The sequence below is a fragment of the Mauremys reevesii genome, linkage group 4, assembly GCF_016161935.1.
Source record: "Mauremys reevesii isolate NIE-2019 linkage group 4, ASM1616193v1, whole genome shotgun sequence".
Classification (NCBI taxonomy): Eukaryota; Metazoa; Chordata; order Testudines; family Geoemydidae; genus Mauremys; species Mauremys reevesii.
In genome coordinates this window covers 46,380,512-46,405,989 of record NC_052626.1, presented here as the reverse complement: position 1 = coordinate 46,405,989, position 25,478 = coordinate 46,380,512, and the positions used below count along the sequence as shown (strand labels likewise).

Genomic DNA, 25,478 nt, shown 5'->3' with positions numbered 1-25,478 from the left:
GTTTTGACACTCATTTCTCTTAATGTGTTTTATTCATTGCCTTTGGCCACAAGACCTTTTGCATGGGCTCAGACATTCCCAAAAAGGGACTGTTCTCATTATGAAAACAGCATCTCTGTATAATGGTTTGAGTTTGTTTGAAACATTTCTTGTTTTTTCTGACATAGATATGCACTAATGTGAACTGAAATTCTCAGTTCCAAAGAAACTAATAAAGAAATACAACACACAATGTTGGCAGCCTGCAGACCTTAGCGTCTACTCAAATGCAAATCCTTGACAGTATCTTTGCTATTCTTAGCAAAACATGGAAACCCCAGATGCCTCTTGTTTTTCTTATAATTCTAGATATAAACATTTAATATACTGGAAAAAGCGACGAAGAGTCCTGTGGCACCTTATAGACTAACAGAAGTATTGGAGCATGAGCTTTCATGGGTGAATACCCACTTCGTCAGATGCATGACTGATACTTAATATACTGGCTTAATCCTATTTCAACAAACAGTGAAACAGTGGTAGAACTTCTATTGATTTTAATGAGACCAGTATGTACTTGTTTGGGGTCAGCTGAGAGATTGAGCCATACTCAGATAAAAGGCTGAATGAATCAAATATTACTATATTTTAAAAAGATTTTTTTAAATCTCTTCTCAATTTTAATGTACATTAACTTTTTTGTTTTTTTTTTAAATCAAACCAACAAGTACAGATTTATCTTCAGAATACTGATTTTACGAGCCTCTCTCATTGAAATAGAATTAACTAATCTATTATACAGTTGATTAAAAAATATACACACTATAAAATGTATTTAGTCACCTTGACTCTGTCTGTAAATTGGTATTTTGTGATTATCATTTCTTGCAACTGGCAAAAGTCTGCATTCATTTCCACTCCATATAGCTGGGACGCTGAGCTGTAAAGATAGCCCTGAAATAAGGAGAGGAAATATAATAATTGAGGTGCCTGTAAAATGACTTCTTCTAACTTAAAGTGGAAAAACTAAACATTATAAAGTAAAAAACAGAGGTTATGATTAGAGGCAGGTTAAAAAAAAAGTGTATTGGAGGGGTTGTTAAAAAATTTTAAATTTGTTTTAAAACATAACAGTAGGAAATGCACTAGAGTGAACTACAGTTTTCCAGGGTTAAGACCCTCTTTTTGGCAGTTACAGTAAATGGTTTATGAATATTACCATGCAAAAAACAGATGTGAGCTGATAGGCCAAGATAAGAAAGGAAAACAAGCAACAACTCCAGCTCCACTTCTACTGGTAGATACATAGAAATTGCCTTAAGGGAATGGGGGAAAAAACTAAAACAAAACCAATTATAAAAATAAACTGAAAGGGGAGGGGGGTGGAATTAACACACAAAGATTGTGTTGGGATTCTTTTATTTATCGGTTTGTTTTCTTTTGCAGGAGAACAGAATGCAACAGAAATATCCAACACACACACACACACACACACACACAAAAATCTGGAGTTCACTCCACACAGTGGTATGTAAAAATCCAATTTGCACCTATAATGGGATGGAAGAGCTCACAACACGATTTTCCTCCTAGACTGAACAATGCTACTTATAGATACAGTATTTTTTTTAAATGGTAAAATATAAATTATGATTTACATTTTTTAGAATACCTCAAAAATGGTGGAATTAACTTTTCTAAACTTTATTCTAAAGTAATTTGCCTTTGGACTCAGATCAATCATGGAAAGTTTCTGTCCAAAAGGAGAATTTTTGAGAAAGTATGAATGCCAGAAAACATCAACCTATAATGGGTAAAATGTTGCAACTTTAACTACAATTTTTTCTATAATGAACACTATAACACTTAGCTAGCATAGGAAAGTTTAAAAAAAAAAGTATGACAAACATACGTTACAGATGTCAATATACTGAAATTTGATTATTAGAGCTTTCTGAAACCCTTCAACCCTCTGGCTAGAAAGGCAACCTGTGCAGATAAAACATGGCAAATTGCCACTTCTGAAATGCAAGCCAAGAATATGATGAAAAAGAAAACCTCTCTTTTAATTATATTGCTGCTTTATCTTGAGGCTCTCTTTCATTATAACAATATAAGTGCTCCAGAACTTCAAAATAAGTCCAATAATTGACAATAAAATGTTAACATTTAAGGACCCAATCCTGCAAACATTCATATGTGGGAATAACTTTATTCATATGACTAATCCCAAACTGGATTATTCAGAGGAGTAAAGTTACATGTTCGAGTGACTCCAAGATCAGTCCCCTATTGAAGCCACTGACTTTGTTAAGAAATTTTTATTAACTGATATAATTTACACCCATATATGTTTTGTGCTGCTGTTGGCCATGCATTGTACCAATCATGCCCACAGCAATCTGAAATTACACTTGAGCTTCCTGACAAAGTATTTGATTGGACAAAATGCTTTAAGTGTTAGGTAGGCAGTGATTCTCAATGACTAGTCCATGGACTGGCACTGGTCCCTGAGATTTCCCGGACACTGTTTAGGAAGGCAGCAAGACAGTCCCTGGTATCAAAAAAGTTGAGAAACACTGAGCTAGGAGACAAATTAATATCAAAAGCATCTCAGTGAAATTTAAGAATTTCCCGCTTCACAATGGGATTTACCAAAACTCAGCAGAATATCTGGCGAGAACAGGAAAGAAAACATTAATTTAGCAATGTGAGACTGAGCAGTAACAAACTAAAGAGCAGCCAAGGTGTGAGACAGCAAAATGCTACACTGTTAGACAACAGATTCTGATTATTTGTGGAGGCAAGTCAATAAGTGAGATCAATAGCGTTTTCGTCTCTGTGAGAAGCAGAAGGAGAACTGCGTGTACAAGAGTAGAACACCTCTTACTGGCTGGATGCTTCATGCTATAGACGGCTATTTGTTGATCTGTCTCCTCAGATGAAGATAAAGTATGGAACAATGAAAGCTGCCAACTGGAGAAGGGAAAAGTATGGCACAGAAACAGAAAATGAATTCCCATGCTGGATTTTACCCCAAATAGCACTGCACCAAGCCTGGAGCCAACGTCAACCAGAATCTTTCCTGTCAGGTCAGGCAATGCATACTGATAAAGAAACTTCAGTTCCATGAGGGAAAAGGAATGAGATATAAACTCTGAGAAATAAAAGCAGAACAGAACAAAGGTGTTACATGGGCAACATTCATCAGTGCAAAATATTCAGCAGAGCTTAACCCTACTCTGACACGGATCTCTCCTTCTACTATATTTTAATTCTTGTTTCCTAGACTTTTTTTTTATTATAGGGCTCCACCAACCATCTGAGTCTGCAGTGTCCTGTGCTATGACTTAGAGGTTGTCTACATTTGAAACACTACAGCAGCACAGCTGCAGTGTTGCAGTGCGCTTCAGGGTAGGTACCACCTACGCCAATGGATGGGGCTATCCCACTGGTATAGGTAATCCACCTCTCTGAGAGGTAGTAGCCAGGTCAATGAAAGAATTCTTCTGTCGGCCTAGCATTGTGTACATCAGGGGGTAGGTCGGCTGAACTGTGTCGCCCAGGGGTGTGGATTTTTCACACCCCTGAGCAACATAGCTGGGTCTACCTAACTTTTTAATGTAGACCGGGCCTTAGTCACTAGATTAACTTTAGCTGAATCAGCACCATTCCTCTATTATAGGAGAAGTTAACTATAATTATTAGAGCTGGGTGGAAAAACTCAAAACTATTTTTTCATCGGAATTTACTGATTTGTCAAGCTCATAATGCTTTGGAATCAGTGCTCCATTTCCTTTTGGGGAAATTTTTTAACATTTAGGTTTTCAGCCTGAATTGCAACAAAACCAAATTCTGAAACATTGAAATCCTCTGAGAAACAGAATTACCTTTCTCCACACAGCTCTATTAATTATTTACCTGGAAATATTACTATACATTAATGGCGGTGAATGATTCAGAATATTACAACTGAATAGTTTCTTAGATCTCAATGCAACAACAATACATCTGTTCACAAAAAAGGTCTGTAAATAGTTTAAATTGGAACAGCTAGCTTTTAGAACACTGAATGTTACTGTAATAAAATATTTATGCCTTGCATTTTAAAGGCCCTGCTCTGCTTTGCGGTAGCACAGAGCTGCACCAGGCCAAAGAGCAGCTCTCAGAGGCACTGTGCCTCCTAGTGTTCCTACATATGAAGGTGGAGGCGGCCACTGTGTCATCTCTTTTTGACACTGCTGCATGCACTTTCCTCTTCAGCAGTCCATAACCCTGTCTCCTTCCTGCCCCCTTTGTGGCTGGCTGGTGTCACTCATGCAAATGTGCAAGTGTGTTTGGCCCTTGTGTGCAGGAGGCTTCTTGTACTCTCCCCCATGCAGAGTGTGGGGAATAATCTGACCTGATGACTAGGCCAGTTTGGAAAGACAAAGGCCACGTCTACACTATAGACTTCTCATAAAATAGCTACGTCGGTAGTGGCATGAGGATGCACGATCCTTGACCGACATAGCTATACCAGCAAAAGCCCCTAGTACAGCCACAGATATACCAGCAAAGTTGTGCTTTTGACAGTTTAGGTTATTTTGCTTTGGGCTGGGGGAGTGCTGGAAAAAACGACACTAGCAAAAGTGCTGAGTTTTACAAGTATAAACAGCTTTCACACTAGGTGCACTTTGCTGGTATAGCATGTCGGTATACCTGTATCGGTAAAGCACTCCTAGACTTGGCCAAAGTCCTCAATCAGCTGGATGGTCTGTTGCTCAGCTGAGTTACTGCATGACTATTTTTAACAAATATAAAATAGCTACATCTGTTGCATAGTCACAAATCAGCCAGCATATCTATTTGGCTTGTGCACTCACAACATGGTACTTACCTAAAGGTGCAGTCTTGTGTGAGCCACACACTACACAGTAGTTTCTACTCATTTTCCCCTTCTCACACAATGAATCAATAATGTCATCATCATAAAGGAATGCATCAATATGAACTGTCGGCTCTGGCTGCTCAAGTATCTGAAAAAGAAGATGAAATCTAAGACAATCACAGGCAAATCTCTTTATTTCACTTATACAGTGATTTGGTTGTTTTAAACAAAACCTAAAAAGGTCCAGACTGTGTCCTATGCAATGCATTAGACATAAATTACGTAGCACGTGTCCTAGAATTATGTACACTACTTCCTCACGCACTCTCCACCTTCCCCCAAGGTTCAGTCCAATCAGTCTACTGGTATTTGTGTAATTTATGTATTTTAATACTAAATTTAATATATATTTCTCCAAACTGTAGGGCTATTTTAAACAAATTAAGCTAAATTGATTTAAGTCACGCAAATTGATTTAAGAGAGGGTCCCACCCAATAGGGGTTGCACAGATTTATTTAAAATCTATTTGGTTAAATAGATGCAATTCGTGTGTGTAGACTTAGCCTTCAATATTCAACTGACAGGCAACTGCTTTGTAGAAGTTGTCAAGGAAAAGCTGGAGGTTTGAGCAGCTGGGCAAGGGACTGTTGGGGCTTTTGGTATCCAGGAGACAAGTGAAGGTTATAGGCTAGGGAAGGGATGCATTCCCTCTTTCCTTTACAATTTGGGCAAAGGAAGAGGTGACTTACATTTAGGGGATGGGGAGCTGAATGTTTCATTACTCACCCCAGAAGCACACTAGGGTAATGCTACTTCTCTTACAACTTTAACTGTCTAAAGAAATACATCTTTTCATGTTTAATATTTCAGAATCAGAAACACCATTGATTAATGCACATACAATTTTCAATCAGATGGAAGTTACTGTGTTTGCCTTTTTATTATTTCAAGGGGTATATTCCTCAAGCATCTCCCTATCTCCTCTTTCCTCCTCTCAAAGCACTGGTGTACAGGGTCAATCCATTTTTCCAGTTAAGAACTACATGCCGCTCCTCTGGGAATGTATTAACTCTGTTCCTGGAATGAACAGAAGAAGTGCTTAAGTAGAAAAGATGCTACTTTTCTCCACTACCAAATACATATGAGCTGAGCATCTTGCCTCTTTCAGTCCCTAACATCTCAGGAAACAAGGAACTGGAAGCCAAACTTGAATCTCCTGTACTGTATACCACCACACCACTGGCCCTGTCTTTTCAGTTTTCTTATTTCACGTTCATACTGTAATAGTGCCTAAAGGCCCCAAATAGGAATCATCATGCCAGCCAGGCACTGTATCCCATAACTAGGCTAGCTGCATTTTGCTGGGCACTCTATATGCATAATCAAAGTATTTAACTGAGGCACACTGAGGTGAAGCGATTTTCCCAAGGTCACACAACAAAGTAGCAGCAGAGTTGGGAACAGAAGCCAGGTCTCCCAAATTCCATTACAATGCCCTAACCAATAGACTATATTTCCATCAGTATTACTACTATAATTTCAGTGAATTCTGTGGTGCAGCAGAGAGAGACCAGAATGACAAGCTTACTTTTTGAATTGCTAGATGTTCCGAGTTAAGCATTGCCTCAATGGGTAAGCAATTCCGAAGATCTTCAGCAATACTTCTGAGCACAACATCATTATTACTCAACATGAATTCATCAAAATCATCTACAAAACAAAATGATTCAAAACAATCATGTATATATCATGGGGACTGTAAGTGATGACCAATATAATATAGCTGTGATTTGTAAACAATGCCAGATGTATAGGGTTTTTATATGAAGCAAGTTTTCCAATCTTTGTTGTTTGTATTTTCAAAAAGAGACAGATTTAATTCCTAATAACTTTGTCTCTTAAAATAAGTATTTTTTAGATTTCAAATTTCTATATTTACAAACCTATAACTTACACATGGTGATCTATACCCCACCAAAGCGATACGGTCTCAGTCTAAGATATAAAAATATCAAAGATGTATTTGAAGTGTTGGGAAAATGACAAAACTCACAGTTGCTCGCACGCACGTAACTGTCACAAAGGTTTCTCTTACAGAGAAATAAAATACACTAGCATGCTAGTTACGAAGATCAGGGGACAATATATAGTTCAACAATTCAGTTTACAAGACATCTTAAGTGTTTAAAAACAAGTGAATAAAATAAAAATTTATTTTTTCACATCCTATTTGTATTGCAGATTCTTGTTATTTTTCACATGGAGGCATCAGCAACCATAAGGATCTCCCCCCTTCTTTCCTGATTTATCCTCTCTTCCTCCTCTCTTTAGATCTATAGCCCATTTCCTTTTAACCAGGGAGGACTAGATGAAACTGCCTTTTAGAGCTCCTCCATGCTCCATCCACATTGAGCCCTGACCTAGTTTTAACCACTGGCGTAGGCCAGGATGCAATTATATTTATTTTTAAAAAAATTAGTAAAAGACAGTTACCTTTTCCGTAACTGGTGTTCTTCAAGATGTGTTGCTGATGTCTATTCCACAACAGCTGTGCAAGCTCGCCACGTGCACTGGAGCCAGAAGTTTTCCCCCAGCAGTACCCGTAGGTGCGCGCCCATAGCAACCCCTGGAGTGGCACCTCTATGGCGTGGTATAAGGGGCCCTGCGCGCTCCCCCCGCCCTCAGTTCCTTGTTGTCAGACAACTCCGACAGAGGGGAAGGAGGGCAGGATGTGGAATAGACATGAGCAACACATCTTGAAGAATAGCAGTTACAGAAAAGGTAAATGTCTTTTCTTCGAGTGATGCTCATGTGTATTCCACAATAGGTGATTCCAAGCTATATCTGTTGGAGGTGGGTAGGAGTTCACAAACTCTCAGGATGGAGCACAGCCCTGCTGAACCCGGCATCTTCCCTGGTCTGGGAGACGATCGCACAATGCGAGGTGACGTGTGAACTGAAGACCATGTGGCAGCCCTGCAAATGTCCTGAATGGGGACATGGGCTAAAAAGACAGCCTTTGAGGCTTGCACCCTAGTCGAGTGTGCCCTCACAATTGACGGTGGAGGGATTCCTGCCAGGTCATAACAGGTACGGATGCACGAGATGATCCAATTGAAGAGCCACTGAGTGGAGATTGGCTGACCCACCATGCGTTCGGCCAACCCACCATGCGTTCGGCCGAGGCGATGAACAGCTGCGAAGACTTCCTGAACGGCTTAGTCCACTCCAGGTAAAAGGCCAGAGCCCGTCTCACGTCCAGCGCGTGGAGGCGCCACTCCTCACTGGACGCATGGGGCTTGGGGCAGAGGACTGGCAGGAAAGTGTCCTGACCCATGTGGTAGGCGGAGACCACCTTCAGGAGGAACGAAAGATGTGGGCGGAGCTGGACCTTATCCTTATGGAACACCATGTATGGGGGCTCAGAGGTCAGTGCCCTGAGTTCCGAGACTCGTCTAGCAGAGGTGATCGCCACCAGGAAGGCTACCTTCCATAAGAGGTGCGACCAGGAGCATGTAACTAACGTCTCAAAGGGGGGACCCATCAACCGGGCCAACATCAAGTTCAGGTCTCATTGCAGGATTGGGGGCCTAACGTACGGGAAGAGATGATCCAATACCTTAAGGATTCAGCCAGTCATAGCATGGGAGAATACTTTGTGCCCCTGAACTAGCATGAGGAAGGCTGATATGGCCGCCAAGTGCACCTTGACAGACGAGGACACATGGCCTTGGGCTCTAAGATGAAGGAGATAGACTAAAATGAGCTAGATCAGGGCAGCCATGGGGGAAACGCCCCGTTCAGCCGCCCATTGGGAAAACTGAGACTACATTGCCAAGTAGGCTCGATGCGTGGAGGGTCGCCTGCTTTCCAAGAGGTCGCGCTGAACCCCTTCTGAGCACGTCCTTTCCTCCCGGCCTAACCATTGAGCAGCCAAGCCATGAAGTGGAGTGCAGCTAGGTTGGGGTGGAGGAGGCAGCTCTGGTCCTGGGAGAGCAGGTCCAGGCAGAACGGCAACAGCCACGGCAGATGGACTGCCAGGCTTGTGAGGGTCTCATACCAATGTTACCTGGGCCATGCTGGGTCAATCAGGAGAACCCGGGCCCCGTCGGTCTTTATCTTTTCCAGGACCTTACCGATTAGAGGGGGAAGGCATAGAGAAGCTGGCCTGACCAGGATAGGTGGAAGGCATCAGAGATAGCTCCCACTCCCAGTTCCGCCCCCCCGAGCAGATCTGGGGACACCGGCAGTTCTGCTGAGTCACGAATAGGTCCACCTGGGGAGTTCCTCACTATTGGAAAAGTCTGTGCACCACTCACGCTGAGAAGAGAAGTCTCGGTTCTGGCAATCAGCCCGCGAGTTCCGGGTGCCCAGCAGGTGATAGGCCTGTAGGCAAATGTCGTGGGCTATACAGAAGTCCCACAGCCTGAGGGCTTCCTGGCAGAGGGGAGAGGAGCGGGCCCTGCCTTGCCTGTTGATGTAAAACATCGAAGCTGTGTCGTCTGTGAGAACCCTGACCACTGTGCCCTCCAGGTGCGAGCGGAAGGCCACACACGTCAGCTGCACTGCCCTGAGTTCCTTGACGTTTATACACAGGGAAAGGTCCTGCGCAGACCACAGACCTTGGGTCTGAACATCCCCCACAGGGGCTCCCCACCCCAGGTCCAATGCGTCAGGCACCAGCTCCACCAACGGGGCCCTGCCTCTGAACGGGACCCCATGGAGCATGTTCCCCGGGGAGGACCACCATTGTAGGGAGGCAATCACCGGCTCAGGCACAGTGAGGACCTCGTCCATCCTGTCTCGGGCCTGGGAGAACACTGAGGCCAACCAGAGCTGGAGGGGCATCATCCTGAGTCTGACATGGTGAACCACACATGTGCATGCCGACATGTGACCCAGGAGCTGGAGACACACTCTGGCTGTCATCATGGGAAACTTTGTGACTGTGCTGATGAGCCCTTTCAGCATCTCGAATCTGTCCAGTGGGAGGGAGGCCCTGGCCCAGTCCAAGACTGCCTCAATAAACGCTATGCACTGTACTGGGACTAACATGGACTTGGTGTCATTCACCAACAGGCCCAGGGTGGCGCACATGGACAGGAGGAGTGCCACATGATCCCGCACCTGCGACCGGGAGCTGCCCTTGATCAGCCAGTCATCCAGATAGGGGAAGATCTGGACCCCACGATGTCTGCGGTAGGCCACCACCACAGACATGAACTTTGTGAATACCCTGGGAGCAGTGGACAGGCCAAACAGGAGGACCGTAAATGGGTAGTGCTCCTGCCCAACCATGAAACGGAGGAAGCCCCTGTGCCCCTCAAATATATGAACGTGGAAGTACGTGTCCTGCAGATCGAGGGCAGCATATCAGTCCCCGGAAGGGGATGATGGAGGCCAAAGAGACTATGCAAAACTTGAGCTTTACCATGTACTGGTTCAGGCCTCGCAGGTCCCGGATAGGCCTGAACCCCCCTTTGGTCTTTGGGATAAGGAAATAGCAGGAGTAGTACCCCTTGCGTTTAAACTCTGCTGGCACCACTGCCATTGCTCCTAAGCCAAGGAGCAGCCCCAACTCCTGCTCTAGCAGGGCCTCATGAGAGGGGTCCCCCAGGAGGGATGGGGGCGGAGGGTGGTTGGGCAGGATAGAGGTAAACTGGAGGGTGTAGCCCCAGGAGACAGTGTTGAGCACCCAACAATTTGAAGTCCACCGCGACCACTCCGGGAGAAAAGCTCACAACCGGCTGGAGAAGGGAAGCTTTATTGCGGGTGGATCCCTGGTGTGAACTAGTAGGTCACCCCTGGGTGTCCCATCAAAACTGACGTTTCCCTGCCTGTTTACCCTTGGAGGACTCAGGACGGGGGGCAGACTGCCTCTGTGGGCATTTCTTATAGACCCATTACTTTTTATAAGGGGGCTCATATTTAGAGTGGGTTGCCTGGCTGAGAGCCTGCTGAGGCTTAAACCTGGGCTTACCCAGAGCTGGGACATAGAGGCCAAGTGTCTTAAGCGTAGTGAGGGAATCTTTCAGGCCATGCAATTTCACGTCCATCTGTTCCGCAAACAAGACCTTGCCTTCGAACTGGAGGTCCTGCAAGGAATTCTGCGCCTCACTGGAGAGCCTAGACAGCAATAGCCACGATGCCCTTCTCATGGACCTGACGGAGGACATGGACCTTGCAACTGTATCTGCAGCATCTGACGCTGCCTGCAGGGTTGCCCTGGCAGCTGCTGTACCATCCTCCACCAGAGCTTTGAACTCCTTCCTGTCACGCTCCTGGAAGGAGTCCTCAAATTTGGATAGAGAGCCCCACAAATTGAACTCATATCGACCCAGAAGAGCCTAATGGTTCGCCACCCTTAACTGGAAACTCGAGGACAAATAAACCTTTCTTCCAAATAAGTCCAGCCTCTTTGAGTCTTTATTTTTCGGAGTAGGGGCTGGTTGGCCCTGTCTCTCCCTGTGGTTGACCAACTCAACCACCAGGGAGTTGGGGGGCAGGGTGAATGTACAGGTATTCATGCCCCTTGGTGGGCACAAAGTACTTCTGTTCTGCCCTCTTAGAGGTGGGGAGCAAGGAAGCTGGGGTTTGCCACAAGGCATTTGAAATTTTTGCCACCCCTTCGTGAAGTGGAAGGGCCACCCTGTTCAGTACCGAGGCTGACAGAACATTGAAGAGGGAGTCTGAGGGTTCCTCCACCTCCTCGGCCTGAATGTTGAGACTTGATGCCACCCTTTTCAATAGTTCCTGGTGGGCCATAAAGTCCTCCTGCAGAACAGAGGGAGGAGGGGCCGTAATCGCCACATCAGGGGAGGGTGAGAATGCAGGCACGGAACCACCGGTACCAGAGGTCCCACCACTTTGTTGCCCTCTGGACACGGAACCAAAGATGCAAGTCCCACCGATTCTTTTCTGGGAGGCCAGGAAAGGGAGGCTGACGGTCATGCCGAGGCTCTGGCCACCAAGCGAGCCCCCACCAGGGGATGTCAGCCAAGGAGCCCAGTGCCAATGCACCTGCTGTGGCACCGGCAGAGCAGGCTGTTCAGCCTAACTAGCCTGTCCCATTGACTGATGACTACGAAGGGAGGCTGGGCTGGCATACAACCTGCCACTGTCCCTGGCCCAGGAGGAGCAGTGGCATTGGGAATGGTGCTGACCACGAGATCGTGATCCCAATGTTGAGGAACAGTACTGCCGGTAGCAGCTGCTCCGTGATCGGCTCCAGCAGGCAGATCTGCAATGGCGAGGTGCCGGCGATCAATGCCTGGGACTGTGGGAACGGTGCCGTGGTGGGTCCTGGAGAGAGATGACCAACGTGAACAGCGTCAATGACCGTATTGCAACAGGCTATGGTACCCTCTCAAAGACGGTGGCTTGCCTCTGGATCGGGGAGCCAATGGTGCCAGAGCCCCTGGAACCGGCAGGGGCATAACATCCTGGGCCACTTGCAGGTCCTCTAGCATGGAGGGCACCCAGACATCTGGGAAGCCTGCACCAATTGGTCTGGGCTACTCCGTTCAACCTGAGTCGGAGGCCTGGAGGCCGACAGGGACCGAGAACTACCCAACAGGGGTCTAGTCTCTCCCTCAGTCTTGCTCCAGTGCCTCGGTGGAGAAGATCTCTTCTTAGCCTTCTTGGCGTGCCCTGCGGACGAGGAGCAGTGCTGACTGGTGGAAGGCACCGAAGGGTCGCCGCGAACCGATGCCCTGGTACCCGGTGCCGACTCAGAGCGGCGCACCGGAGTCGGGGTCAATGCCAACTCCATCAGAATGGCTCAGAGCTGAATGTCTTTCTTTCTTGGTCTGAGGCTTGAAAGATCTGCAAATCTTGCAGTGATTGCTAAGATGGGTTTCCCCCAGACAGCGTAAACAGTCTGCATGCGGGTCACTCACTGGCATCGGCCGCCTGCAAGTGTCGCACGACTTAAAGCCCAGGACACGGGGCATGCCCCAACCCGGGCGCACTAAACTAAACTAACACTAATTTAAACTACTTCAACTACAGGTACTATTACTACGAACAAACAACAGTTCTAGAGGAAAGCTGCAGACAAGCTGGAGCAGAGCAGTTCTGATGCACCTTCACTGGCGGCAAGTAGGAACTGAGGATGGGGGGAGCGCACATCACCCCTCATACTGTGCCATAGAGGCACCACTCCAGGGGTCACTTGGGGCACTCCCCTAGGGGCACTGCTAGGGGAAAAACTTCCAGCACTGGTACACATGGCGAGCACGCACACCTATTGTGGAATACACATAAGCAATCGCTCGAAGAAGAACATGGATTGGCCCCATCCATTGAGGTTTTGTCTACACTTAGACTTTTTTCTTCTCAAATAATTCTTTTCTACCCCATTTTGTCTGCCTTTTCTATTTAGATGTAGATTGTAAGCCTTTGGGCAGGGACTATGTTTTACTATGCGTACATACAGCACCTAGCACAATGAGATCACATTCTTAGTTGGGGCTTCTAGGCTCTTCTGTAATAAAATTAAACAACAAATTTCCATTACTACCACTGGTGGGAGCGCTAGCACAGACAGGCTGTCAGTTGAAGCCACTCTTCAGAGCAAGTCTAGAAGACATAGTGGTTAAAAATGCCAGGCCTGTGGGGCTGATCCACACTAGTGCTCCCACTGTTTCTATCACTGGTGTAGCTGTACCATGCCAAACAATTTTAAGTCTAGGATAAAGCCAGCCAAAGGCCAGCTAAACTACAATTTTAGCCTTGAAGTGGTTTTGAGTCATGTTTAAAATTGCTCCAGCAAACATGGTTTAAATAAAGGAGTCACTATTAATTAGTGCAAGAGATTAGCTCTCTCTCCATACAAAGAGCTCTGAATGTTGCTTCCACAGGACTTCCCAAAACTGAGACCAAGAGCCAATCCTAGGTCTCTCTTATTATGCTGCAGAACATTACTACTAGGCCTTTAGGCCAGATGGACTCTATCTAAGATTTATATAGGTTATTAATTATTACTTGTAATGTGGTAATGCCCAAAGGCCCCGACTGGGATTGCAGTCCTACTGTGTTAGGCATTGTACAACTACATGGTCTAAGAGCTTCCAATCTAATTTGAAACCTGATGCACAGTATGAACAAATAGTAGGACAAATCTGAAGAGCTGGAGAGGGGGTTAACAGTAGTGACATTAAGTGTTGCAAATTACACAGCTAGTGTGCAGAACTCAGTGGCTCCAGATTTAGCTTTCTATTTTTAACCCAATAAATAAAATCTCATCTGTCTCCCACTGTCCCATCCAACATTGGTTTGAAAATTATTTACAGGCATCATAAAAGAAGTGGGTCTTGAGCAGGGGTGGGCAAACATTTTGGCCCAGGGGCCACATATGGGTATGGCAATTGTATGGTGGGCCATAAATGCTCACGAAATTGGGGGTTGGGCTGCGGGAGGGCTCCTGGTGGGGGTGTGGGCTCTGGGGTGCAGCTGAGGATGAGGGGTTGGGAGTTCAGGAAGGTGCTCTGGGCTGGAACTGAGGGATTCAGAGATTGGGAGGAGGATCAGGACTGGGGCAGGGGGACAGGCTCCGGGTGGCGCTTACCTCAAGCAGCTCCTAGAAACAACGGCATGTCCCCCCTCCAACTCCTACCCAGAGGTGCGGCCAGGCAGCTCTGCTCGCTGCCTTTCCACAGGCACTGCCCCTGCAATTCCCACTGGCTGTGGTTTCCAGCCAATGGGAGCTGCGGAGGCGGCGCTTTGGCTGGCGGCAGTGTGCAGAGCCCCCTGGCTACCCCTATGTGTAGGTGCTCTAGGGGGAACATGCCGCTGCTTCTGGGAGTTGTACAGAGTGCAGCAAGACCCCAACCTCACTTCCTGGCAGGAGCTCAAGGGCCGGATTAAAACATCTGGAGGGCTGGATGTGGCCCCTGGACCGTAGTTTGCCCATCCCTGGTCTTAAGGAAAGAGAATAGTGGCTTTATTGATCCCTTTCACATAGCAAGCCTCTGAGTGCGACCCCCCCACTTATAAATTAAAACCACTTTTTTATATATTTAACACTATTATAAATGCTGGAGGCAAAGCAGTGTTTGGTGTGGAGGCTCACAGCTCTCAACCCCCCATGTAATAACCTCACAATCCCCTAAGGGGTTCCAACCCCCAGTTTGAGAACCTCTGCTCTTGAAGATACTGGACATCCAGCCTCCTTGGGACCACTGGACGATCAAGATCCTAAAGGAGCACTCAAGGATGATAAGGCCATTGTGGAGAAACTAAATGAATTATTTGCATTGGTCTTCACAGCTGAGGATGTGAGGGAGATTCCTAAACTGAGCCATTCTTTTTAGGTGACAGATCTGAGGAACTGTCCCAGATTGAGGTATCATTAGAGGAGGTTTTGGAACAAATTTATAAATTAAACAGCAATAAGTCACCTGGACCAGATGGTATTCACCCAAGAGTTCTGAAGGAACTCAAATGGGAAATTACAGAACTACTAACTGTAGTCTGTAACCTATCATTTAAATCAGCTTCTGTACCAGATGACTGGAGGATAGCTAATGTGACGCCAATTTTTAAAAAGGGCTCCATAGGTGATATCGGCAATTACAGGCCTGTAAGTCTGACTTCAGTACCGGGCAAACTGGTTGAAACTATAATGAAGAACAATATTGTCAGACATATAGATGAACATAATTTGTTGAGGAAGAGTCAACATGGTTTTAGTAAAGGGAAATCATGCCTCACCAATCTCCTAGAATTCTTTGAGGGGGTCAACAAGCATGTGGACTAAGGGGATCCAGTGGATATAGTGTACTTAGATTTTCAGAAAGCTTTTGACAAGGTCCCTCACCAAAGGCTCTTATGCAAAGTAAGCTGCCACGGGATAAGAGGGAAGGTGCTTTCATGGATTGGTAACTGGTTAAAAGATAGGCAACAAAGAATAGGTATAAACGATCAGTTTTCAGAATGGAGAGAGGTAAATAGTGGTGTCCCCCAGGGGTCTGTACTGGGTCCAGTCCTATCCAACATATTCATAAATGATCTGGAAAAAGGGGTAAACAGTGAGATGGCAAAATCTGCAGATGATACAAAATTACTAGAGATAGTTAAGACCTAGGCAGACTGCAAAGAGCTACAAAAGGGTCACTTAAAACTGGGTGACTGGACAACAAAATGGCAGACGAAATTTAATGTTGATAAATGCAAGGTAATGCACATTGGAAAGAATAATCCCAATTATACATATAAAATGATGGGGTCTAAATTAGCTGTTACCACTCAAGAAGGAGATCTTGGAGTCATTGTGAATAGTTCTCTGAAATCATCCACTCAATGTGCAGCAGAAGTCAAAAAAGCAAAACAGAATGCTGGGAATAATTAAGAAAGGGATAGATAATAGGACAGAAAATATCATGTTGCCTCTATATAAATCCATGGTATGCTCGCATATTGAATATTGTGTGCAGATGTGGTCACCCCATCTCAAAAAAGATATATTGGAATTGGAAAAGATTCAGAAAAGGGCAACAAAAATTAGGGGTATGGAATAGCTTCCATATGAGGAGAGATTAATAAGACTGGGACTTTTCAGCTTGGAAAAGAGATGGCTAAGGGGAGATATGATTGAGGTCTATAAAATCATGATTGGTGTAGAGAAAGTAGATAAGAAAGTGTTATTTACTACTTCTCATAACACAAGAGCTAGGGGTCACCAAATGAAATTAATAGGCAGCAGGTTTAAAACAAACAAAAGGAAGTATTTCTTCACACAATGCACAATCAACCTGTGGAACTCCTTGCCAGAGGATGTTGTGAAGGCCAAGATCATAACAGGGTTCAAAAAAGAACTAGATAAATTCGTGGAGGATAGGTGCAATAATGGCTATTAGCCATGATGGGCAGGAATGGTGTCCCTAGCCTCTGTTTGCCAAAAGCTGTGAATGAGTGAGAGGGGATGGATCACTTGTTGATTACCTGTTCAGTTCATTCCCTCTGGGGCACTTGTCACTGGCCACTGTCGGAAGACAGGATACTGGGCTAGATGGACCTTTGGTCTGACCCAGTAGGGCCATTCTTATGTTCTTGGGCAGAGAAATGGTTATTGTAATATGGACCTTTTGAAGAGGGGGGGGGGGACAGGAGGGACACCCTACTTCCCCAAATCCAGAAAATGGGAAATCTCTGACTCTTCCCCTCCTCATATTATCTTAATTTTTCTGAGTTTACCAAAACCTGAAGAGCAGCTCCCTGTAAGCTCAAAAGCATGTCTCTCTAACAGAAGTTAGTCCAAATAAAATAATAATAAATAATAATAATACGTCACCCACCTTGTCTCTCCAATAGAACTATGACCATACATAAAATATACAGTATCATCAGAGAATCACATTCTTCAGAAACAAGAATAAACTGAAACATCACCAAACACAAGAAAGAGAGAGAAAAAAAATCATGGATGCTCTTTACAATAACTACAAACAGAACAATAAAATAAACACTACCAACTTCCCTAAATGTCTTAACTATGTGGAACATAATCAAGATCAAATAAATCTTCAAATCGACAATATTTAACCATTTCCTAGATTGTTTACATTAGTCAAACCAGCAAATTAAGAGTGGTTCATTTTTTATTTCTTTTTTTGTATTTTTAAAAAAGCAACCAACTGGTCAGCATAGTAGAATGGATAGATTTTGCTGTCCATTTTAATCTGACACATCTGACAAAGGCCTCCACCTATCTAAAGTGTGGGGGGGAAGAATAAAATAAATGCTCACACAGGAACACCTTAAGGCCATGAAATAACTTGCCCCAGTGTTGCTAGGCACATCTCAGAATCCATTCCTGTCAACGACTAAGAGAAAATATATGCTTTCACCAATCTTGATTCTACAAAAGTCCCTGCTGAGGCAGTATAGTCCAGTAGACAGGACACTAACTTGAGACTTAGAAGATCTGGATTCTATTTCTAGCTCTGCCATTGACTCAGTGGGTGACCTTGGGCAAGCCACTTCACTCTCTGTGCTTCTGTTTCCCCTCCCACTCTTTCCATTGTCTATTTAGATTGTAAACTCCTTAAGGCAAGGACTGTCTCTTATTATATGTCTGTATAGTATCCCCTATAAAGGGGCCTCTAAGAACTACTGTAATAGAAACCATAATGATATAACATGACAAGATCACTCCTTAAAGGTAGTGTGTGTGAATTCAGCACTTTAATATAATCCAAAGCTGGAAGACCATCCTAAACTTTATGAATCCAATATGACAAACTGATGAAACCCAAGTTCTAAAAAGCAGATAACCAGCTAGAAGTGCTCATCACCAAATGGTGATGCATTTTCTGTTAGGTACACAAACACTGCAGGGCAAAGAAAAAAAATGACTGAACACATAACCTTTGTGGGAGGTCACAGAATGGCAGCTTATTTTAAGCAGCACTTGTACAGTAGTCTGTATGTGCATATTCAATCCATTACTAAACTCAGAATTTGAGGTTACCTATTTCATAACCGAGAAAGAAATAGTAACACATACTTCAACAAGTCAAATGTATGAACCCTTACATATCCATCTATTTCTAAATCACCACTGATTGCAGCATCTAGGTGCTAAATATTAAAATGTACACTTCTGCCTCACCCTGGGAAGGCTATATCTACTCCACCCTTGGTAGGGTTGTACTACATAGGCGATCCCTTGATGCCTATCTCTCCAGGTATCTCCAAACAAGAAATAAAAAAGAACCTCAATACATAGGTACTGTTCTTGTGTCACCGGAACTTGGCCTGTTACTGGTACTAAATGATGGAAATGTACAGTACATAATCCAAGCTCTAGTATGTACCTTCACAGAGTTAATAACACTTTAAAAACAAACCAGGAAGAAACTGCACATAGTTTATGAATTAGTTTAAGATTAATCTCAAATCAGTTGTGTTTTTTTGCTGGAAGGAATATTACTGTCTGTATTACACTTCAAAACTGGTTCTGCAGGACCTGCTCACTGTGCATTTATAATTTAATCAACACCTTAGAAAAAAACTGACACCCTGCCACAACTCAGCCTTAACGTAGTAGATTTAAAATTAGCCATAGAAACATCAGAAGCCTCACACTGGATGGACAGCACCTCTGACTGTATTATGTCTAAACATTTTGGCACTATCAAAAATCTGACTGTACAGAAGTATTATAGAATCCCAGGGTTAGAAAGGACTGCAAGGGTCATCTAGTTTAACCCCCTGCTAAGGTGCAGGATTTGTCGTGTCTAAACCATCCAAGACCGATGGCTATCCAGCCTCCTTTGGAAAACATTATGTAGCCTCTAAATTACAACAGGAGGTTGCATAGCACACTGAAAGGAGAGGACTTAATAAAGAGGCAATCTAAGAGCAAAGACAACTTTTTTTTTCCTATATAAATTCAATATCACAGAGGAAAAAGCAAATATGCTTTGCAAAGACTAACATTTGTGTTGCTTAATAACGCAAAGCTAATTTAAACTTTGAATATGATTTGGTGATACTGAATGTACAAGTTGAAGATAAGGCTGCATCTCTTACAAAAATTAATTTCCCCCATGTTGCCAATAAAATTTTAGATATGACCTCAGCATGAATAATCTGGTCATGCCTAATACCATCTTCCCCTCCAAATGTCTCCATTAAGATTACCATCAACTTCATGGTACTTTTGTCCAATAGAAGTCAGGTTTATTTAATTAGTACTTTAGCTCTTTTGGTGTATTGTACAGGGTGGATAAAAATCAATGTTTTGTTTTTTCTAATTGAAAAAAAATCAGATTTTTTTAAATTTAAATTGGATTTCTTTGATAAAATGCTTTTTGAGGAAAAAAACCTATCTAAAAATGCTTTAATTAAGATATAATGTATCTCAAAGATATCTCATCATGGAATAGGGATTATAAATTTTAATGCTATAGTATGAGACAATATATTCATGTAATGATTAAGAAAAGTTTTCTAAATGAGTTCCAATAGTTCATGGATTAGGGACCCAATTTTCTGGGGTTCCAGGGGCTTCTGTATAGATTATTTAGGTTAATCCAGGGGCGGCCAACCTGTGACTCCTGGAGCCGCATGTGACTCTTCAGAGGTTAATATGTGGCTCCTTGCATAGGCGCTGACTCCGAGGCTGGAGCTACAGATGCTAACTTTCCAATGTGCGGGGTGTTCACTGCTCAACCCCCTGCTCTGCTCCAGGTCCTGCCACCATTCCACCCATCCCCCCAAAGCCTGCCATACTCTCACTTCTCCCCTCTCCCCACCAGAGCCTCCTGCTCACTGCAAAACAGCTACTTGCTGCGGGCGGCAGGCATGGGGAAGAGAGGGGAAGGTGCTGATTGGCAGGATTGCTGGTAGGCGGGAGGTGCTGGGGGTTGAAGGTGGTTAGCAGATGGGGGGCTGCTGACGTATTACTGTGGCTCTTTGGCAATGTTCATTGGTAAATTCTGGCTCCTTCTCAGGATCAGGTTGGCCACCCCTGGATTAATCTATCTACCCAATGGGACTCAGTGCTCAGTCTAGAAGATACCATCAGAGATGCTTAGTTTTGCAGTTCTCAAACTGTGGATTTGTATCTCCAGAGATAACATGCTTGTTAACGGCAAAAATGTTTTAAAATAAATAATATATAGAGGTGAGAAATAACAACAAGACCTCAACCCTATTGTCCCTCTGCAAATTTGTGTACACAGAATCAATCCCTTACCTCTCTCTAAAAGTGCAAAGTTTAAAAAAGTTCAATGAATAGAAGATTGTTGGGGGGTGGAATAGATCTGGACAAAGAGAAGAAGTCTGGAAATAAATGTGAGATGGGAGGGACAGGCAGCAGAAACAAAAGTGAAACTGCTTGAGCAGCATATTCCAAAAGTCTTGAGGTCTTTCTGAGTGTAGCCTTCATTGATCTGAGATCTACCATACCATTCTCTCACTAGAAGGGAAAACCTATAATGGCAGCAGGCCATAAGAGAGACCCAGCTTGGGTCTCATCTATCTCTGAGATGTGAAGAATATGTTGGTTGTTATAACCATAATACAAGAATGCACTTTTATGTAGAAATCCATGATTAAATCTAGTCTTCCTGACTAGTGATTTAAATCATGATTTAAATCAATTTGATTTAAATCGAATCCACCCTGGTGTTGTTTAAATTTACATCTCTTTGACTAAGCTGATAGAAGCTCCACAGTTCAATTTTGAACCAGTCAAGTTACTTATATGTTGTATAAAATTGTACTGTACATTTACCAAAATCATATGACCTAGTTTTCATTGATGACTAACTGCTTATTTCCAGTCCTTGTTCTTACATCAACCTTTTCCTTTACAGCTTCATTTTCCCAGTGGAAAATTGTAAAAGGTAATTAATGCCACTTCCTAAAACTCGCGATACATCAGAATCTAACATAACATCCCATCTCAATTTATCAAGCAATATTTAAAATAATGAAAAAGATTCACAATATATCCACCATCTTAATGATGGTCTAACCTTCTGTCAATTTGGCTTCTGCTCAGTGACACCACTTGATCTCTTCTCAAACACTACTCTGTTTGGATAAATCATATTCCTTACGCTCTGGATAAGGAGCACAGTACAGATGCAATTCTTCTTGTTCTATAATAGTACTAGTTATGATCTCTTAGCACTCATGTTCATCTTTCTTCGCTCTTGCTCTTTACTCATCACGATGCTTTAATTAGAACCTCTTGAAGATTTCCAGTTCCACCTTACTTTTGTTATAGATGAGAGGAAAAGAAAAGGTATCTTCCTCTTAAGGAATCCTGTCCCCCCAATACCCGCCCCTTACATATAAAGTAACTCCTTGCTTAACATTGTAGTTATGTTCCTGAAAAATCCGACTTTAAGCAACACGATGTTAAGCAAATCCAATTTCCCCATAAGAACTAATGTAAAGGGGGAGGGGGGGGGTTAGGTTCCAGGGAAATCTTTTTCACCAGACAAAAGGCTATTTTGTAGTATATATATACACACACACACACACACACAGTTTGTTTAAAAAGTATACTGTGTGTGTGTAATACTGTACACAGCAATGATGATTGTGAAGCTTGGCTGAGGTGGTGGAGTCAGAGGGTGGAATATTTCCCAGGGAATGCCTTAGTGCTGAATGGCTGAGCCCTCAAGGGTTAACACGTTGTTAATGTAGCCTCACACTCTACAAGGCCGCACAAATGGAGGGAGGAGAGACAGCATGGCGGACAAAGACAGAGACACACACCCTGTGTGAGAGCGAGCGAGCTGTGCATTGCCCCGTTAGGTACGCTCACCCACTCTAAAGTACGTTGCCTTTTTAAGTAGATCAGCAAGTTGAGACAGCAGCTGCTGCTAGCAAGCTGCCTCCGTCCTGAGCTCTGTCATGTCCCACCCTGCTCTATGGAGATGGAGTAAGCAGGGGGCAGGAGCAGGGGGGAGGGGGACACCATGACATTAGCACCCCTCTTCTCCCGCCCCACACAGCAAACAGGAGGCTCCCAAGAGGAGCTCCAAGGCAGAGGGCAGGAGCAGCACAGGGCAGTGGGGAGAGGGACAGCTGAACTGCCAGCAATTGATAGTCTGCTGAGCGGCTGCCACACAGGGAACTTAGGGGAGTGGGGAGCTGATAGCGGGGCTGCCGGTCCACCCTGGTTCCAACCCCCACACAAGCCAGTTGCAACAGGTTGCTCTTTCTGCAAGCAGTGGATGAAGCAGGCGGCTGACAAACAACGGAAGTAAGGGCAGAATGGTATGGTATTGCCACCCTTACTTCTATGCTACTGCAGGTGGGGTGCTGCCTTCAGAGCTGGGCACCTGGCCAACAACTGCCACTCTCCAGCCACCCAACTCAAAAGGCAGCACAGAAGAAAGGGTGGCAATACCGAGACCCCCCTGCAACTTCCCTTTGGGTCAGGACCCCCAATTTGAGGAACATTGGTCCCCCCATGAAATCTGTATAATATATGGTAAAACCACACAAAAAATCCCCAAACAAAAAAAAACAACAAAACACAGATTTCATGGTGGGAGACCAAATTTCACAGTCTGTGACGTCTTTTTCATGGTTGTAAATTTGGTAGGGCACTACTTATCAGTGTATGATTGATTAGTAAGAATCCACAAATTGGCTTGTTAAATCTGTTTTAAAAGCTCAAAATACAAAAAAAAGGTTTTTAGTTGCCAAGAAGAAAGGTGACTTAATGACTCTAGTTTCAGATTTGAAAAGTGGACTTCCTGAAGTCAGAGAGTCAATCCTGATAGTCAACTCATTCTTCCCTCCTCCTGAGGTTAACTGAAGTACCCCAGAGTTTACTGTATGAGAGAGGTTTTTTTAAAGCATGAGTCTTTCAACCTGAGGCCATGCCTTCTCTGTATAAACATTAATATAACCTGGGACACTTTTATAATAGTGAAGTCTGAAGGGTCAGTTTACACAATGCTCTCAAACCTCTAACTGCAGATGGCGCCATCACTAATAGCTTGGGGAAACAATTCCAGGCACATGTTCAGCTCCAGGGTTAATGCTCTTCTACAGTTTACACCACACATTTGGAGTTCCAGCACCAGATGTGCTACTAGCAGTGCTGGGGTTCACACACTTCAGTATATCAGCAATGCAAATTCATGTACTGCTCATGCTCCAGTTCTATGCTGTAAAAGATTCATCAGGTTGACAGAGAGCTGGCAGTGATCATATGAGCCCCTAGTAAACCAGGATGTCTCCCTCTTTTAACACAACCTGAGCATATTACAAGTAGACTCTTTCAGCTTACACACACAACACACTGAACTCTGCACCCCAATTTAATGGAATCTTTGCAGGGGGTTCTCAAATTGGCTTTAATTAGCCTTTAGGTTTTGTCCAAGTTTCCTCAGGCAAAATTTCTGGGACTTGGCTTTCCCAGTATTTAAAAAAAGTACCAACGCTTCTTGTTGCTATTTCTGACAGTGTTTCATTTCTTCAAGATCTAAAACTGACTGTAATTCAAAGGAAAAGCTGTAACGTAAGTCACCAGAAAATGACGTGCATTACACTGTAGTGCGTGGGATGAGGAAGCTGGTTGCGAAAGAGTGAAAGCTGTGTTGCTAAGCAGCTGCCTGAAGACAGTAGACTATTTCTATCATCATGTGAAAAGAGTTGGAACTTCTGTAATTTGTGAGAACTGAAAAAAGTATCACTTATTTTATTCTGTATATGGGCAGAGGAGAAAAATAGGTTCAAGACGTTGATTTATGTTACCATAATTACTAAGGAAGATTACTCATGGAAACTGTTAAACCAAGGAACTGTTTAAAGTTTTCTATTTGAGTTCTTAGTTGTTCAGATATGGCCTTTATTCTAGACAAGATAAAAGTTACTAGCTGTTTGCTATGCTATAAAGATCTTAAATTACTTTTAAAGGATATGCCAGATAACATTTTACATATTTATCATTTTCATAGAAGTAAAAAAACCCACCAAGCAGTCTTAGCAGTGATGCAACATGTTAGTGCAGGAGGATCAACCTGCTCAGGTCTTTATCTCAAGCTGCCATGAGCTCCAAACACACTCAGCCCTGGGGTGGTGATGAGGATGTGAGCCTTAAATTGCTCTGCTGATGATGTTGGAACCATGCCCAGCCCTCCTCAGCTGGAAGTATAATTGTTGCAATGCAACATCTTGATGGGAACAGAAATAGGACTGCGGTAGGAGTACAGAAAAGAAAGGGATAAACTTGTGTCTCAGAAGATGTCATTTTCCCTGTTTATTTTACTCCCCCTTGGTTGCAATGATCTCTCTTTCACCATATACATTCAAATTGGTTTTCCACTATTATTTGGTTCTTTTTTTTTTTTGCCCAACATCATTCCTCTGCTCCCTCCTCTGCATTCCTAGAAATACTGGGCTTTAAATTCACTGGATAATTGTGGAGACTGGACAACTTTTCAGCATCTCCCATGATACTGGCTTCTCCTTGAGTGGGACAACCCCAGTTCTAGAGATGTAGTCAGTGTTAACCATGCATCTCAATACTGATTCCTTGCAATACTTTGTCCTGTCCCAATCTTAGTGGTTATGGGAGTGCTCAGATATTACAGTAATGGATGTGATAAGTGTCTAGGACAGAGAAATTTTGGGAGAAGAACGTAGTAGGATCTGCCTTCCCTCGCCACTGCCACAATTGTTGCTCAGAGCAGCTCCCTGAGGTGAGGAGTCACCAAGAATGCTGAGCGGAGGCCCTAGTTCTGGGGGCAGGGTATAGTGATTTTAAGCCCCATCTTCCTCCACTAGTTCAGACTCTCTCTCAGTATTTTGGACAACACCTGCAGGAAGGGGCTCAGGAGAACAGCCCTGCTGAGCAACTGCCTCAACTTAATCTCTACTCAATTCTTTAGGTGAATAAGCCAGTAGAAGAGAGAGTTCTTTCCTTCCTCCATTTGCTCATTGCCCCTTGACTTGGTGCGAGAGAAGGAAATGGCAGATACATACTAAAGGCTATGGCCATTTAAAATAATCCCAAGTCGTGCTAGAGGGGGAAAAAGTGAAGTTATTTGTAGGCTGAGAGTTGTATGAGTGTTTCTTCTGACTACCAATCTAATAACAGTGACTATCACCATTAGAGGGGTAATGATAAATTCAAAAATTTATGCCTAA

General features: G+C 43.9%; 1 protein-coding gene across 1 annotated transcript in view; it reads right to left on the bottom strand.

Moving 5' to 3' along the window:
* LOC120405445 overlaps window positions 1-25,478 on the bottom strand; it is a 54,055-nt gene that overhangs the window by 22,167 nt on the left and 6,410 nt on the right. Inside the window, exons 2-5 of the mRNA XM_039539115.1 lie at window positions 6,439-6,560; window positions 4,859-4,997; window positions 3,015-3,136; window positions 823-933 (exon numbers count right to left, since the gene is read on the bottom strand). Of these exons, the coding sequence (XP_039395049.1) occupies window positions 823-933; window positions 3,015-3,136; window positions 4,859-4,997; window positions 6,439-6,560 (494 nt within the window). The remainder of the gene's footprint in view (window positions 1-822; window positions 934-3,014; window positions 3,137-4,858; window positions 4,998-6,438; window positions 6,561-25,478) is intronic.